The sequence below is a fragment of the Otolemur garnettii genome, unplaced genomic scaffold (assembly GCF_000181295.1).
Source record: "Otolemur garnettii isolate 467f Iridium unplaced genomic scaffold, OtoGar3 scaffold00148, whole genome shotgun sequence".
Taxonomy (NCBI): Eukaryota; Metazoa; Chordata; class Mammalia; order Primates; family Galagidae; genus Otolemur; species Otolemur garnettii.
In genome coordinates, this window is record NW_003852543.1 from 1,547,128 (window position 1) to 1,565,877 (window position 18,750).

Sequence of the window (18,750 nt, forward strand, 5' to 3'; positions counted from 1 at the left end):
CCCAAGAGTTTGAGGTTGCTTTGAGCTATGATGCCACGGCACTCTACCAAGGGTGACAAAGTGAGTCTCTGTCTCAAGAAAAAAAAAAAAGAACTCTCAGAAACCCTGTTGAATTTAGTAGTTGGATTCACTTCAGATAATTGGCTAAGATTAGCTTTTTAATGACAGTTCTTGTTCATAGTAATTGATCTTTACATAGTACAAGTTAAAAAACTTTCTTATTGAAAGAAGAAAAATGCATGCAGAGGAAACATACTAAAATAAATCTTTGCTTTTAATAGTACAAACATGTTTGCAAGCAGTTAAGGTGATCCTTCCAAAAGAAGTAGCAGTTCAGATGCTTGTCAAGTGGTATAACGTTCACAGTGCTCCAGGAGGACCCGGTTATCACTCAGAGTGGAATTTATTTGTCATTTGTCTCATGAACATGATGGGTTATAACACAGACCGCTTAGCATGGACCCGACATGTAAGTAGATACATTTATTTTCTCCTAGAGTTATTCTGTTACCACTGCGATGGTTGCATAATGCTAATTTTATATATGACAGATAAACTTATTATATACCTTACTCAAAATAATAGAATAGTTCTGAGGCTTATTCTATCTATATATTGTAAATAAAATCTCATTTAATATTTAACGATACCATTTTAGTAATTACCATTATTGAGTCTTTATAATGTGTTAAAGTACATTTGACTATTTCTCATTTCATCTTTGTAAAATGTCTATAAGTTATGCTTGGATTAGTACTAGTCTTGCTTTTATTAATACATTGAATCACAAAGAGATCACAGAATTGTGATTTGCTCAAAGTCAGGACTGCATTTTCTGACTTTTGGCCTGTCATTCTTTTCTGAAGATAAGACTCTTTTTATATACATATTGGTTGGTATGTGAGGAGGAAGATTTGATTTGAAGGACAATTAAAATACGTTAACCTAAGTATGAGTATCTACTCTGTTAATGGTAGCATGGTGTCCAACCTTTTCGTTGGACATTGAAAGAATATTCCAATATTTCCAATATTTTGTTGGAAATTGAAAGAATAAGAGCTACCTTGGGCCACACATTAAATACACAAACATTAAGGAGAGCTGATGAGCAAAAAAAAAAAAAAAAGTCTGTGCATACTTACTTACATCTGACACCACAGTTATATAAGCAAAATAGTTCTCAAATAATCATTATGTCGGCTGCAGGATCTAGGTTGGACATCCCTGGATAAGGCCATATCCTTCACCCTTTCCACCCAGAAACTTATAGGTCATTAATGGATTATTTGCAAAATCAGCAAGGTAGTGACTTCAATACTAGTAGTGATTTCCTTTTTGCTCTAGAGCTTACTCTCAGGACCTTGCCTGGGTTACTCTGAGGAAATTACGCTAGAACATGCTTACCTTTGTCCAGATACTCAGCTATAGCTTCTGTGCATTTTATTCTTATACTAGAAAATCCATCTTTAAAAATCAATTCTTCTTTATAAAAGGCAAATTTGGAAAATGGAGAAATTGAAATAATTCTAAGAGATAACTACTCTAAACATTTTGATGTTGCCTTTTTGATAAAAATATTAATAAAAATTTCCCACATCATGTAAAATTCTTTTAAAAAACCCTCATTTTATCACAATATCTTTTTTTTTTTTTTTTAAGGACACATTCTCACTCTGTTAGCCAGGGTAGAGTGCCATGGTGTCTGCATAGCTCACAGCAACCTCAGCCTCTGAGCTCAAGTGATCTTCTTGCCTTCAGCCTCCCAAGTGGCTGGCACTATAGGCACCTGCCACAATGCCTGGCTGATTTTCTATTTTTAGTAGAAATGGAGTCTCACTCTTGCTCAGGCTTCTCTCTAACTCCTGAGCTCAAGTGATCCACACATCTAGCCTTCTAGAGTGCTAGGATTACAGGTGTGAGCCATTGTACCTGGCCCATCATCGTGTAATTGTGTCATAATTATCAGTAGCTAATAATCATGCACTGTTGAATCTCTTTTTTTCTCATTGTAAATAATTTGCAGACATCTTTTTTCATACAGATCTTTATACTTTTGGGCCTTTTCCAATAATTGAATCTTAAAAGAGGGACTACTGGCTCAAATAACATTTGGAAAGAGGTTCTTAGTCAGCATTCTTATAATCATCATTGAAAAGTGCCCATTTTGGCTGGGTGCAGTGGTTCACGCCTACAGTCCTAGCTCTCTGGGAGGCTGCGGCAGGTGGATTGCCTGAGCTTATAAGTTCGAGACCAGCCAGAGCCAGAGCCAGAGTGAGACCTTGTCTATAAAGAAATTGCTGGGCGTTGTGGCAGGCACCTGTCCCAGCTACTTGGAAGGCAAGAGAGTTTGAGGTTGCTATGAGTTGTGATGCCACAGCACTCTACCCAGGGTGACAAAGTGAGATTCTGTCTCAAAAAAACAAAGAAAAAGAAAAATGTCTATTTCACCATGTTGATTATTTGTGGTGTGTTGAACTTTTTGCCAAACTAGTGAAAAATTTTATCTTGCTTTGTATAAATAAATGGAAATTATTTTTTCAAATTCTCATTAGTCAATTATGTTTATTTTTGGATTTGTATTTTATGTCCTTTGTATTTCATTCAGTCTTTTCTCAGTCTGGCAGCCAAAGTAATCCTGATAAAGTCAAGTCATTGTGAAATCATTCCTCTGCTCAGAATCCTCCAGTGACTTCCCATCCCACTCAGAGTCAAAGCCATAGGCCTACAAGATGCCATGGGACTCAGCCCTTTCTTACCATTCTGGGCTTATTTCTTAACACCTTGCACATATTATCCCAGCCACACTGGCTTCCATTCTGCTCCTTGAGCACTCCAAGCAGGGTGTTTGTCCTTACTGTTACTCCTACAGAAAACACCTTTCCACAGACAAGACGTGTAGGTCTTTATTCAGATGTTACCTCAGTGCTGCCAGCCTTATCCTATGTAGATTTGTACCCCCCCCATACATTTTGTCCCATTTGCCTTTCTTGTTTTTGTCTTAGCATTCAATTAAATATATATTTTACTTATTTATTTTGTTTGTGTATTCTTCTTCCCCCCCATTAGGATGTATAAGGGTAGTATTTTTTTTTCTTGTCAAAAAAAATTCAGGTTTGGCTCAGTGCCTGTAGCTCAGCAGCTAGGGCACCAGCCACGTACACCAGAGCTGGCGGGTTTGAATCCAGCCCACGCCTGCCAAACAACAGTGATAACTACAACCAAAAAATACTTGGGCATTTTGATAGGCGCCTGTAGTCCCAGCTACTTGGGAGGCTGAGGCAAGAGAATCTCTTGGGCCCAAGCATTTGAGGTTGCTGTGAGCTGTGATGCCATGGCACTCGATCCAGGGTGACATAGTGAGACTCTGTCTCAAAAATAAAAAATCAGTTTTAAAAATTACTTTGTTGCTATCTGTATTTAGTTTTTATACAGAAATCAACTTTTCAGCTAATAAGATTGGTAAATGCATAAGTTTTATAGCATAGAAGTATAGCAATCTCCATTTATAGAATTATGGTTTATTAGTTGGTCGTTCAGTGTCCATGTGAAGATTCAGAAATCAATTCTACAAATTAAGGAAACTGGAGAAAACAGGAGTTTTTGATCTGGAGTGTCATGACACAGTGTCTTTCTTTTAGGTCACTGTGGGCATAGGGGCAATAAGGGTTATGCCATGGGAAATTGAGGAGAAGTGAATCTTAGAAGACTGTTTGGATGTGGTATTAGAGGATAGTCTAGCTATTGTAACAGAAAGGCCCTAAAACATAAAAATAAAAATGTTTGTCTAGCTCACATAATGGAGCTTAGCAGGTAAACAGGCCACGCAGTTATTCAGGGGTCCAGGTTGATGGGGTATCTGCCATCTTCAACATGAAACTTAAATGATCACCTGGGTTGACTTCATTTTAGTGAGGTGGAAGGGGCAATGAACCTGGAGGAACAGGTGTGGGAGATTTTCGTGTACTGGGCCTAGAAATGATGACCTCCACTTTCATTCATCAGTTAGACCTAATCTTTAAGGGAGGTAGGGAATGTGGTTTGGCTGAGAGCTGAGAAAAAATAGAGAACAAAGATTTTGGAGAGTAGCTACCTGTCTCTGCCATAGCATTGTTAGATGGTCCACTGTAGACAGACTGTAAATAAATGTCTGCCTTAGTTCTATCATTGAATCTTTGAAACTTGGCATGTTGTGGATATGCCTAATGTTTCTTACTCTATTAAAAGTATGATATAATCCGTGTTATTACAGAAGAAGGAGAGGGGAGGAATCTGAGCCCAGGCATTCTAGGAGATGCTTTACACATATGATATCATTTCATCTTCATAGTGACCTAGAAGAAAGTTATTTGTGTCCTGATTTTCTAGATTAAAAAATGAGTCTTGATAGCTTTTCCCAGTTCCCTTAATTGGTAGAAATGCTTTCTGAATCTTGTAAATTGATCAGTTGACAGTAGGAAATTTATGATTTTATCTTCTCTTTTGGGGTTATTATTTAGTTTGACTTTGAAGGATCACTTTCTCCAGTCATCGCACCCAAAAAAGCAAGGCCTTCTGAGACTGGATCTGATGATGTAAGGATTATTATTTCTTGCTAATATAAATTAATTTATGGATACTTATACTATTCTTTAATTTCTGTGGTATTCCTGTCAATTTCTTATATTTCCAACACCTTTTGTTTTATTTATTTTAAAACCCAAGAAGTTATTTGAAAAAGTAGGATCTATTATGTTTTCTTTGGTCACTTACTTTTGTCTTTAATGATAATGTAGAAATTACTGTAAACCTTTGTTTTGCTGCATGATTTCACTTTGGATTTACAGATACCTTATTACCAACTGATCACCTAAAATGATAAGAATGTACTTTTTTATGCAGTGTTTCTCTAATTTGTTTGTTCTCAAATACATCAGATTCCGTGGGTATATTACCCCCCCCCCGTTGTATATTCTTAAGTGGTCCAAAAATCTTTTTAATTGCGGTATAATTTTCATAAGTGAAATTCTCACATCTTTAATTTACAGTTTGACCAGTTTTGACATATGCACGGTCATGTAACCCACTCTGTCAATACTCAGAACATTTCCATAACTGTATAAAGTTCCCTTGTACCATTTTTAGTCAAGTTTAATCCCTTCCTCTGAATTCTATTGTTCATGTGTTCTAGAACTTGATATAAATGAAATAGTATATAATTGTTAGTATAAGACTTATTTAATTCAACATGATGTTTTTGAGATTCATCCATGTTATTACAGGTATCAGTATTTTGTGCCATTTTATTGCTGAGTATTATAAATATACCATAGTTTGTTTATTCATTCTTCTGGTAGAGGTCTAGGCTCTTTCCATTTTTTGAGTCTTGTGAGTAAAGCTGCTACCAATGTGCAGTAACAAATCTTCGTGGACATATATTTTCATTTCTTTTAGATAAATACCTACTTAGTGACATTGTTGGGTCATTGCTGGTTCCCAAACTACTTGTACTGAATTACACCCTGACCAGTAGTGTATGAGAGTCCCTCTTATTTTTGGCAGTGTTTGCTCTTGTTAGGCTTTTTCATTTTGACTATTTGCGTGTATGTGAAGTCATTTCCCTGAATGGTTTTAATTTGCCTTTCCTTGATGTCTGATGTGTTAAGCACTCTTTCATGTGCTCCTTAGCTTCTTAGCTATTGTTTTGTGAAATTTGTGTTCAAGTCTTTTACCTATTTTTTAATTGGATTTTTAAATTCTTTTTTTTTTTTGGTGAGACAGAGCCTCAAGCTGTCCCCTGGGTAGAGTGCTGTGGCTCCCACTCCTGGGCTCAAGCGAGTCTCCTGCCTCAGCCTCCCAAGTAGCTGGGACCATAGGCGCCTGCCCCAATGTCCGGCTATTTTTGGTTGCAGCCGTCATTGTTGGTTGGTGGGCCCGGGCTGGATTTGAACCCACCACCTTAGGTCTATGTGGCTGACACCTTAGCCACTTAAGCCCCAGGCACCAAGCCGGATTTTTAAGTTCTTATTTTGTCTTAGTCTATGGCTTAACGGTGTCTTTTTTTTTGCAGTTTTTGGATGGAGCTGGGTTTGAACCTGCCACCTCTGGCATATGAGGCCAGTGCCCTACTCCTTTGAGCCACAGGCACCACCCATTAACAGTGGCTTTTGATGAACACAACTTTTTACTTTAGTTCTCTAATTTATTGTTTGTTTTTTTTTTTTTATGGTTCTTCTTGACTAGAAATTAAGTTAGACGAACATACTGTATTAAGCCTTATTCAAATATCCATACATTCCAAGATCTAGAAATAACATAAGCCACATTCTCTGAACACAGTACAATGAATCACAAGGAGAAACTAAAATAGACCCAGCACTAGGAAAATGTATTGCTGTCAATCTGCCACCAGCCGTAGTGTCTTATAAACATGGATAGATAAAATATACTAATTGAATACAGGGAGACTTTTCCTCTTACCAAAACACAAATCAGTACAGAGGCCACTAAACCTGCCCATCTACACTTTTTTTGGTATCATAAAGTGTAGCCTGAAATAGTCTTAATTTTTCTCTCTCAGAGTTTCTTCCCTAAAAGGGCATGACTAGATTCTTTTCAAATGGATATGTGCTTGTCTTAATATTTGTCACTGGAAATTATTTGCTATTTTGTAGTTGTTCCTTAGTAATGTGATTTCTTTTTTCATATTCTTGTATTGATTTCATGTGAAAATGGAGCTTGAATTGTTCTAAGTGAATCTGATTTTCTTTTATTAATGATGACATTATAAGGAAATATTTTTTCAAAAATTAATATCCTTATTTTTCTTAGGACTGGGAATATTTACTGAATTCAGACTACCACCAGAATGTTGAGGCTCATCTGTTGTGCAGATCTTTATGTTTGGGTTCTTCAGAAGTTTCGCGGATGAAGGAGGAAGATTTTTCACAGAACCTCAGTCTGGATTCTTCTACGCTCCTCTTTCCTCATATACCTGCAATTTTTTTTGTTCTTCACCTTGTCTATGAGGAGCTTAAATTGAATACTCTAATGGGAGAAGGAATTTGTTCACTTGTTGACCTTCTTGTTCAGCTGGCAAGGTAAATAGTGTTTGTAGATTAGAAACTGCCAGGAGATAGCTGGGCGTGGCAGTGGGCACCTGTAGTCCCAGTTACTAGGGAGGCTGAGGTAAGAGAATGGCTTGAGCCCCAGAGTTGGAGGTTGCTATGAGCTATGATGCCACAGCACTCTACTGAGGGTGACACAGTGAGACTCTGTCTCAATTAAAAAAGAAAAAGAACTGTCAGGAGATACTTAGATGAGTGTCTGTTCTGTGACACCATATAGCAGTGATTTTTCAACTGGTATGCTGTAGGAGGATCATAGGTATGCCATGAAAATTATTAAAATTGTTTTTTAAAGACGTTTAAAGCATAGTAAGCATATTCTTTTTTTTTTTACTCTTTTATTTGATCAATGTAATTTAAGTGCACCATTGAAGTTTAACTAGGTTCAAATGTGCTGTGAGATTAAAAAAGGTTGAAAAACACTGCCATATAGGAACCTTGCAAATACGTTTCTGAAATGCATATTCTCAAAAAACTAGAGCATTTTCTGTCAACCATAGAATTGTTTGAAGTTAACCTGTTTATGCAAGCTCCTGTGGGTCATGCTGGGAGTTTTAGTTTTTGTCCTAAGGTGAGTGGAAGGTCATAAAAAATGGGATTCATTTTGACAAGATGACTGGCTACATCGTGGTGGCCAAATTCTGTAATAACATCTGCTGTTCTGTAATAATATCTATATTCAAGTAGTGCTTTATAGTTAAAAAAAAACAAAAAACATAGTGTACATATAAAGTATCATGGGTGGTGCCTGTGGCGCAAGGAGTAGGGCATCAGCCCCACATACCGGAGGTGGCGGGTTCAAACCTGGCCTCTGGCCAAAAGCTGCAAAAAAAAAAAGAAAAGAGAAAAATAATGGCTCGGTGCCTGTGGCTCAGGCGGCTATGGCGCCAGCCACATACATCTGGGCTGGTGGGTTCAAATCCAGCCCAGGCCTGCGAAACAACAATGATGTCTGCAACTAAAAAATAGCCAGGTGTTGTGGGGGGCGCCTGTAGTCCCAGCTACTTGGGAGGTAAAGGCAGGAGAATCGCTGAACCCAAGAGTTGGAGGTTGCTATGAGTAGTAATGCCACGGCACTCTACCCAGGGCAACAGCTTGAGGCTCTGTCTTTAAAAAAAAAAAACACAACAAAAACGTAGTAGGTATTCTGATCCCTGTTTTAGTGATGAGAAAACTTGTACACATTTATTTCCTAGAGCATGAGTGTTGTCTGCTAGTTGTGGACTGTTTGTTTTGCTTTCTTTGTTATAAGCTGTGGTGGTTCCTATTTTTCAGGCACTCATAGTAGGTCCACAATAAGATAGCTCTAATAAGAAGTTTCAAAAGTTTTTTTAGCACCTTGTGTTTGGCTCTGAATTCCAAGTGTCATACTTATGTGCTGTTGAAGCCTTGTGACCTTTAGGAATAAAGAAGTTGTATTTGGATTAAAATATCAGCCCCTTAAATTACGATTATAGTACATTTTGAGTTTCTATGATCTTTGTTGAGATCCTTACATTGTTTCTTGAGACAGGGTAGTTTTAATTAATGTTAAATTTTACTTATATCATTCCTATTATGGAAATACTTTTGTAACTAAATAATTCCCAAACCCTAATTATGGCTGTCTCAAAATAATAACATTTGTATATATTTTCCATTTTATAGGGTATTTTTCACCATCTGTTATTATTTTTGAGACAGAGTCTCACTTTGTTGCCCTTGGTAGAGTGCGTCACAGCTCACAGCAACCTCAAACTCTTGGGCTTAAGTGATTATCTTGCCTCAGCCTCCCAAGTAGCTGGGACCACAGGTGCCCACCACAACGCCCAGCTATTTTTTTTTTTTTTTGGTTGTCGTTGTCATTGTTGTTTGGCAGGCTCGGGCTGGGTTCAAATCCGCTAGCTCCGGTATATGTGACCGGTGCTGTAGCAGCTGAGCTACAGGTGCCGAGCCAACATTAGTAAGTTAGTGTTTTCCCCATTTTCTAGAAGAAACATTGAAGTTTATGGAGATCACTTGCTGATGTTCACTCAGCTAATAACATAGCACAAGTGTCCTGTGATGAAAGGATTTTTATTCTTCTGGGTAAGATACCCAGCCAATGGGATTGCAGGATCAAATGGGAGGTCTAGCTTAAGTTCTTTCAGGATTCTTCACGTTGCCTTCCAAAAAGGTTGTATTAGTTTGCAGTCCCACCGACAGTGTAAAAGTGTTTCCTTCTCTCCACATCCATTCCAGCATCTGCAGTTTTGAGGCTTTGTGATAAGGGCCATTCTCACTGGGGTTAGATGATGTGATATCTCAGGGTGGTTTTGATTTGCATTTATCTAATTATTAGGGACGATGAACATTTTTTCTTATGTTTGTTAGCCATTTGTCTGTCTTCTTTAGAGAAGGTTCTATTCATCTCTCTTGCCCAGTGATCTAAGGGATTGTTGGCTTTTTTTATGTTTATTAATTTGAGTTCTCTGTAGATCGGAGTTATCAGGCTTTTGTCTGAGTCAAAATATGCAAATATCCTTTCCCAATGTGTAAGTTGTCTGTTTGCTTTGCTTGTTGTCGCCTTAGTTATACAGAAGCTTTTCAGTTTCATTAAGTCCCATTTGTTTATTTTTATTGTCATTGCAGGGGCGAGAATGAGGGTATGGGGGAGGTCAAGGGATGTGGTGCACCTCTTAGGGTGGGACACAACTATAAGACGGTCCTTATCTAACAAAACAATCAATGTAACCTGATTCTGTGTACCCTTAATGAATCCCCAACAATTATAAATAAATAGATAACAGGAAATAGACCACAGTTCTGTTACTCTAGTTTTGCCTTCACAAAATTTAGTTAGCAAAAAGAGATTGGGCTGCTTTTGTCACACTGGGTATTTTAAAGTCCAGAAATAAAATAAAGAGATGCTAGATTTTATTATCTTTCTCATAAGTAAGTTTGTTTAAATGGAAAGTTGTACTGATGGATACTTATAACTGCATGAGTAGGGGAGGTGGATGTTATAAACCGTCTTTTTATATGCTGTCATTGTTTTAGGGACTTGAAATTGGGGCCTTATGTAGATCATTACTATAGAGACTACCCAACACTTGTCAGAACAACGGGACAAGTGTGCACAATTGATCAAGGTAAGTGTTTGTATCATTTAAGATTTTCTGAAAAGTATAGTGATACTGCTTCTATCTCTTTTCAGTGAATAGCATAGGAGATATTTCTTATCGGCCTCTAAGTCAGGGGCATTGTTTTTCTACCGGGTAGATTTTAGTTTATAGTGCTTATTTTCTGACTTAAAATAAGTAAGCCATAACTTCTTCAGTATAGAGGAAAAATTTTACCCATCCTTAAGGTTCTCACTTGCAAAAGAAAGAGAAAGCTTTTGGTGCCAAGAATGCTAGATTAAGATATGTGTTGTCCAATAGAAGCCACTAGCCTTGTTACTAAAATTTAATTCAACTAAAAAATTCATTTCCTTAATGCGCTAGCCACATTTCAGGTGCTCAAAAGCCACAGGGGGCTAGTGGTTACCATATAGGATGGCACAGATACAGAACATTTCTATTACCACTGTGCTGTGTTAAGACTCTGAGGTAAAAAGATTCAAAGTTGGGGTCAGTTGTTAGTACTGAACTAAATTCTGGGTATCTCTTCTGTTTATTCACCTTTAGGGTTAGGACAAAAAATTTTGGTTAGATTCTTTTTTTTTTTTACCAGAACTGCCGAAGGCCTTATTCACTTACATGGTTGGTTCATGTGTGTTTTTACTCTTATTAAACTCAGCAAGAAACAAATAATTTCAAGAATTCTCTTCTCTTCTTCAGACCATATCACTTAATCCACTAGTATTTCCAACCAAAAAAATAAGAATACAAAGAAGTTATAGAATTAAATTTGTATACATTTTCCAAACTGGAATTATATGGAAATAAGATTTGATAAAGGAAATGAAAGAGATGAAGTTCAGGTAGACTACCTGTTTTATCCACAGTTCACAAGGAACTGTTTACTCAACATGGCCACAAGCTTGGGAACAACTCTCATGTGAAATGTAGCCCAGGGTGAATCCCTAGGCAGGGAATGAGGCAAACCTGAGGAGCTGAAAAATTTCATCCTGAGACTCCACAATTACAGGGTAAAAACACTCCAGTTAGATTCTTTATGTGCTTTGGGCACAAGAATTTGCTTAGATTAGATATTACTAACCATCCAGGTCAATATAAAATAGAAGTCATTTAAATTGACATATAATAATAATATATGTAGTCAGTTATTTACTGTGGCGGAAAACATGAAGCATTTTGAAGTCTAAGGAAAAATGTTACTCTGATTGTTTCAAAACAGGTACTGTTGATCATCTTCCTTTTAGGATAAAATAGTATTATCTTAATGTATTCTTCTGTCTGTATAAACATTTATCTAATTTTAAAGGCCAAACAGGTTTTATGCACCATCCAGCATTTTTTACTTCTGAGCCGCCTAGTATTTATCAGTGGGTGAGTTGTTGTCTTAAGGGAGAAGGAATGCCACCTTACCCTTATCTCCCTGGAATCTGTGAAAGAAGCAGACTCATTGTCTTGGTATGTATTCGGGGGGGGGGGTATATATCTTGTTTGATTTTTTTTCTTTTTCCTTTCAAATGTAATTAAAAATTATCATATGTAGGCTTGGCACCTGTAGCACAGTGTTTACAGTGCTAGTGCCAGCCACATGGCACCAAGGCTGGTGGGTTTAAACCTGGCCCAGGCCAGCTACACAGCAATAACAACTGCAACAGAAAAATAGCTGGGCATTGTGGGTGCCTGTGGCTCTCGCTACTTGGAAGCTAAGGCAAGAGAATTACTTAAGCCCAAGAGTTTGAGGTTACTGTGAGCTGTGACACCACAGTGTTCTATCGAGGGCAACATAGTGACACTGTCTCAAAAAAAAAAAATCATATGTAAAATTACTTTTTTTCTTAAGATAACTTGTGGAAGATATACAGAAAATTATTTTCTTTTTATGTGCATTTCAGCACATGTGTGAATTGGTGTGATCACCATCTTGGTTAGGATCTAGAACATTTACATCACCCCTCAAAGATTCCCTTATTGATTTGAGAGTCACCGAGGTTGTTGCCTGTATCAGTAGTTCATTATGTTCTATTGCTAGGTAGTAGTTCCAAAGGACTATAACAAAATAGTCAACAAAATGGAGCCGGGTGCGGTGGCTCATGCCTGTGATCCTAGACTCTGGAAGGCTGAGGTGGGTGAATTGCCTGAGCTCACAGGTTTGAGATTAGCCTGAGCAAGAGCGAGACCCCATCTCTAAAAATAGCCGGGCATTGAGGTGGGTACCTATAGTCCCAGCTACTTAGGAGGCTGAGGCAAGAGAATTACTTGAGCCCAAGAGTTTGAAGTTGCTGTGAGCTATGATGCCACAGCACTCGTACCAAGGGTGACAAAGTGAGACTCTGTCTCAAAAAAAAAACACAAAACGGAGGTGGTCAGTGTAAGGAACTTGGCGTACAGTACTGATACGTATATGTGGTGCATGTCCATCTGTGAAAATTAGGTTAACTTAAGGAGGTGGTCAACTATGGAGGTTCCATTGTAGTTTTTTTTTTTTGAGACAGAGCCTCAAGCTGTGCCCCTGGGTAGAGTGCTGTGGCATTACAGCTCAACAGCAACCTCCAACTCTCCAACTCCTGGGCTCAAGCGAGTCTCCTGCCTCCGCTTCCCAAGTAGCTGGGACCACAGGCGCCCGCCACAATGCCCGGCTATTTTTTGGTTGCAGCCGTCATTGTTGTTTTGGCGGGTCCAGGCTGGGGATTTGAACCTGCCTTAGGTGTACGTGGCTGGCGCCTTAGCCGGTTGAGCTATAGGCGCCGAGCCATTGTAGTATTTTTTGAATGGTTAATACATGTCCAAATTCAAACTTTCATGTAAAGCCAAAGGCCATTGGTAAAGTGAGTCCTTTAGTTCCTTGGAGCACATGTGCCTCAGTCTCTCTATTCTGGAGCAACCTTGTTATGGGCCTGTTGTGAACCTTTCTAGAAGGGGTCTTCCCAGGCTTTAAGGAAAACCTCTCTCAAATGTTGGCAGACTATAAATGTCCTTTACCTTGTGCTTCTTTTCCTTTACTGTATGTTCTGCTATGCTTCGTGTTGTGATGTTGACAGCTTCAGAGACCCCCCCCTTGGTTCCAAAGCGAATATACACAAGATGATACCCTTTCCCTTCCCCTTCCCTCTCTCCCCTCACAAAGTCTTGCCCTGTTCCCCTGGCTAGAGTGCAGTAGTATCATCATAGCACACTCTAACCTCAAACACCTGGGCTCAGTTGATCCTCCTTCCTCAGCCACCTGAGCAGGTGCACTGATACCACATCTGGTTAACGTTTCTATTTTTTTGGTAGAGATAAGGTCTTGCTCTGGCTCAGGCTGGTCTTGAACTCCTGACCTCAGGCCATCCTCCTACCTCAACCTCCCCCAAGTGCTAGGATTATAGGTGTGCACCTGGCCTGTTTTTTTTCTTTTTACAGTGATGGCTAAATATAGATAACATTATTTATCATTTTAATTATTTTTAAGTGCAGAAAATAATTGAGTGGCATTAAATACATTGATATTGTTATGTAATCATCACCACTTTCTATACCCAGATTTTTTTCATTAAAAAAATGAACATTCCCAGAATAAACTCTGTACCAGTCCCAGGTAACCTCTATTCTGTTTCTATAAATTTAATTATCACAGGTACCTCATCTTATTGGAGTCATATAAAATCATATAATATTTGTCCTCTTGGAACTAGCTTGTTTCACTTAGCATGATGTTTTTAAGGTTTATCCATGTTGATAGCTACTTTCAGGGCTGAATATTCCATTGTATAGATGATATACCACAGTTTACCATTTCATCTGTTGTTGGGCACTTGGGTTGTTTTCACCTTTTGTCTATTGTGGATGATGCTGCAATGAACGGTGCTGTAAAATAGCTGTTTGAATCTCTGCTTTCTGTTCTTTTGGATATATACCTGGAAGTAGAATTGTAGAGTCATATGGTAGCTAGTTCAATTTTTAACTTTTTGAGGAACTGCTAACTCTTTTTCACACTGGCCATTTTGCATTCTCACCAGCAATATAGCAGGAAAGGTTTCAGTTTTTCCACATCCTTGCCAACACTTGTCATTTTGTTTTTTAAAATCATAGCCATACTGGTAGATTTTTATTTGCATTTCTCTGTCTGATGAGTGATATTAAGCATATTTTTGTGTGCTTATTGACCATTTATATATCTGTGAAAAAATGTCTATTCCGAGTCCTTTGCATATATTTTTTTTGAGACAGAGTCTCCAGTTGTCATCCTAGATAGAGTGTCATATGGTGTCATAGCTCAAAGCCTCCACCTCTTTGGCTGAAGCGATTCTCTTGCCTCAGTTTTTTTGTTTTGTAGAGACGAAGTCTTGCTTTTGCTCAGGCTGGCCTCAAATTCGTGAGCTCAAGAAGTCTACCCACCTCAGCCTCCTAGAGTACTAGGATTATAGGTGGGAGCCAGTGTGCCCAGTCCCTTTGCATATTTTTGAATTGGGTTGTTTTTTCATTCGTGAGTTATAGGAGTTTATATACTATAGATATTATTTCTCTTTCTTCTTTTTTTTTTTTTTTTGAAACAGAGTCTCACTCTGTTGCTCTGAGAAGAGAGGGCCATAGTGTCATGGCTTATAGCAACCTCAGACTCCTAGGCTCAGTTGATCCTTTTGCCTCAGCCTTCCAAATAGCTGGGACTTAGCATAAGACAAAGAGAGAATTCTTTGTCTAAAATTTCTCTCTTTACTTGAGAGAATTGGAAACGTACCTACACAAAGAACTGTATGTGATTTTTTTTTTTTTTGGTTGAGTCTCACTTTGACATAGAAAGAACTGTATGTGAATTTTTTGTTTTGTTTTGTTAAGTCTCACTTTGTTGCCCTCTGCTCTGAGTAGAGTGCTGTGGTGGCACAACTCACAGCAGCCTCCTGCTCTTGGGCTTAGGCGATTCTCTTGACTCTGCCTCCAGTGTACCTGGGACTACAGGTGTCCGCCACAACGCCTGACTATTTTTTTGGTTGCATTTTGGCTGGAGCTGGGTTTGAACCCGCCACCCTCGGTGTATGGGGCTGGCGCCCTACTTACTGACCCACAGGTGCCGCCCAGATCAGTATGTGAATGTTTAGAGCAACTTCGGTCATTATAGCCATAAGCTGGAAACAACCCAGATGTCTGTCGGTTTTCTTTTTTTGTTTGTTTGTTTTGAGACAGAGCCTCAAGCTGTTGCCCTAGATAGAGTGCTGTGGCATCACAGCTCACAGCAACCTCCAACTCCTGGGTTCAAGCGATTCTCCTGCCTCCGTCTCCCAAGTAGCTGGGACTACAGCTAGTAGCTGCCCACCTGGCTATTTTTGCAGCCATCATTGTTGTTTGGCGGGCTGGGCTGGATTTGAACCCGCCAGCTCAGGTGTATGTGGCTGGCACCTTAGCTGCTTGAGCCCTAGACACTGAGCCTCTGTCTATTGGTTTTTGAGTAGATTAACTTTGTTTTGTCTGTATTGTGGAATACTGCTCACTAGTAAAAAGAAACAAATTACTGATACATGCAGTAACATGGATGAATCTCATAGACATTATACTAAGTTAAAGAAGTTGGACTTAAAAGACCACATATTGTATGATTTCATTTATATGACATTATAGGACAGACAGAATTATAGGACAGGAAAACAGATGAGTTGTTTCCAGTGCTGGGTGTAAAAGGAAGGGATTGACTGCAAAGGACATAAGAGAACTTTTGGTGTGATGAAAGTATTCTGTATGGTGTGAGAGTGTTAGTGTTTAGGTGATAATGTTTCTCAAAACTCATGCATCTGTATACCTAATGTGGATGTATCTTTCTATATTTGGTTATTTTCTAATGATACCTTGATAGTTTAAAAAATAATACGTTAATTTTCTCCTTTTGTAGAGTATAGCACTCTATATACTTGGTGATGAGAGCTCTGTTTCTGATGATGCCTCCCAATACTTGTCCAGAATAGCTTCAGGTAATGTGTAATGGTATAATGTTAGGCCTCCCAAAGTACATTTTTATAAATGTTAATATCAGAATTGAAATAAAATTTTCTTAAGTGTTTTAGAAGCCATGTCTTGCCTCTTTAGTACTATTTTTTTTTCAGGCATCATTTTTCTTTAGTACTATTCTAATCTGTTTTCAGATGCCAAGAGTATTTAAAATCTAGCATATCATTTCAATGTGGGTAAAAGGACTATTTTAGCCTCAAGGAAATTACTATACTTTTCCGCCTGCCACTTTATAGCTTATTTTATTATTTTTTTATTTTTTAGGAGTTGTTAATGAATTCTAATATCCGAACGTCTTGTACATGTTGTATGTTTTTTTAAACCAGGATGACTATCAATATGAGGTTTTGTTTTGTTGCCTTTTAGCCCCCCAGAAGTCACAAGCAGAGCAAGAGGAAAACAGGTAACTTTTATTCAGATTGTGCTTTTACATTAAAAATTCAAAACAATAGTATATTTTACTGTTCTGTTTAATAACTTAGTGTTTTATTCTTTTATAGTTTGAGCCATTCTCCGTCAGTTTCTAGCCTGGCTGAAAGATTAGTTGTCTGGATGACTAGTGTAGGTAAGATTCTTTATTACCTTCTAAGTAGGCCCTGCTTTCTCCAGACTAGCGAGAACTGGGAGGCATGAGGAAAGAGGGGCTCTGGCTTTATGAAGAGGCCTCACCAGCTTGCAAGTATGGCTCATTAAGCATTCTTCCTTCTCTTAACAATCTCACAATTTCCATATAATAATATTTGGGATACCAGCTTTTTATTTCTTGGTGCATATGATGTCTTTATTTGCCATTTACAATTGAGAACTGTAAAACTGTAATCCCTACACATGGTGTGAAGACATTGTGATACTGAGATATCAGAAATGGGTATTTCTAGCAAAGTCCTAAGAGTAATTGTATAAACACTTCAGGGCATACTTTTGAAAGATAAAGGCCAGGGAGTTTAGGCACTGTAAACATGCAGCTGGGAAGAGGAAAAAGAAGAAATGAAGTCATATATTCTCTATTCCCAAATCCCATGCACCTAAGGTTTTACATTAAGTAAAATAATAAAATAACTTTTTCAAAAATACCAAACTGAAAAAATTAAAAATTACTAATACAAAGATGAACTCATCTAGAGTAGTATGTTTAAAAAGTAAGGCTTTATAAAAATTAGTAATATTTTAGTGACTATTACAAGCTGTTTCTGAGTTCTTATCTAAAGCATGTTCCAAATGAAGTTCTTCACAGTTCTTTTTTGTATGCTGCTTTGAAAATAACAATAACTATCATAGTATACTTAAAGGATATCTATGCGGAAAAATATTGGGTGAGTTCTGTCTGTATATCACATGAAATTTAGTAAGTGTTATTCTCGTAAGGAAGCATTTTTTCCCTCAATAATCCACTTTTAATATTATAAATGATTCATTATAATGTAAAATACAGAAATTCCTTATAGGAAAAATAAATTTTAGTTAACCTGAGGATTCAAAAATGTGTTGTACATGTAAAATATTATGTAAAATTTATATTTAGTTTGGAGAGTAATACTAACATGAATATTGGTGTATAGGGCACCCACCCTTAAAAATAAAACATTACTGGTATAGTAGATGGCCCCTGTATTTCTGCTCTTGGATGGCCCCTTTCTCCTACATACCTCTCCCACACATGCTGTATGTAACCACTCTCTCACCTACATTTTATCTTACCCTCCCCCCTTTTTCTTCATAGTTTTATATCTTTATATGATGCTTAGTTTTGGATGTTTTTAAATTTTTATGTGGGTATATAAATATGTGTTCCTTTGTCTTCTTTCCTTCACTCAACTTCTTTTTTTTTTTTTTTTTTGAGATAAGGTTTTGCCACAGTGGTATAGCTTACTGCAACCACTCAAATTCCTGGACTCAAGTGATCCTCTTGCCTCAGCCTCTCAAGTAGCTGGGACTACAGGCACCTGCCACAATGCCTAGTTGTTTTTTTGTTTGTTTGTTTGTTTTTAAGAGACGGAGTCTTGCTCTTCCTTAGGCCGTTCTTGAACTCCTGAGCTCCGGGGATCCTCCTTCCTTGGCCTCCCAGAGTGCTGAGTTTGCTGGCATGAGCCATTACACCAGGCCTAAATAGGCCTTTGTACTAATCCCTCATGTAAATGCATTAGTCTAATAATAAGATGAATAAGATGAATTTCTTTTTTATCAGATAGATGTTTGCTAACTTATGTCAGAGGATAATTGGGACAATGACAAATCTAAATAAAAATTTTCCTCTCTTGGTTTCACCATAAGGGTTCACTTTAAGAGATCTGGAAACTCTTCCCTTTGGAGTTGCTCTTCCTATCAGAGATGCAATTTATCACTGTCGTGAGCAGCCTGCTGCAGACTGGCCAGAAGCTGTCTGCCTCTTGATTGGACGTCAGGATCTTTCCAAGCAGGCCTTCGAAGGAAACTTACCCAAAGGGAAATCTGTGAGTATCAACAGAAAGTTCAAAGTTCATTTTTAGCCTCATATAAAATTAAGGTAGAAATGCTCTTTATTTTCCTTTGTCTTTTTGCAAGTGTATATATCAGTTTTATTTGGTATGCTAGAAATT

At 38.0% G+C, this 18,750-nt stretch overlaps 1 protein-coding gene across 2 annotated transcripts in view; it reads left to right on the forward strand.

Moving 5' to 3' along the window:
- The window catches only part of ANAPC1 (anaphase promoting complex subunit 1), a 115,185-nt gene that overhangs the window by 47,276 nt on the left and 49,159 nt on the right, over window positions 1–18,750 (forward strand). For both annotated transcript variants that reach the window (XM_023518812.1, XM_012811065.2), the window contains exons 17-25: window positions 282–469; window positions 4,497–4,571; window positions 6,808–7,076; window positions 10,122–10,213; window positions 11,511–11,659; window positions 16,059–16,137; window positions 16,541–16,577; window positions 16,675–16,739; window positions 18,446–18,624. In XM_023518812.1, the coding sequence (XP_023374580.1) occupies window positions 282–469; window positions 4,497–4,571; window positions 6,808–7,076; window positions 10,122–10,213; window positions 11,511–11,659; window positions 16,059–16,137; window positions 16,541–16,577; window positions 16,675–16,739; window positions 18,446–18,624 (1,133 nt within the window). The remainder of the gene's footprint in view (window positions 1–281; window positions 470–4,496; window positions 4,572–6,807; window positions 7,077–10,121; window positions 10,214–11,510; window positions 11,660–16,058; window positions 16,138–16,540; window positions 16,578–16,674; window positions 16,740–18,445; window positions 18,625–18,750) is intronic.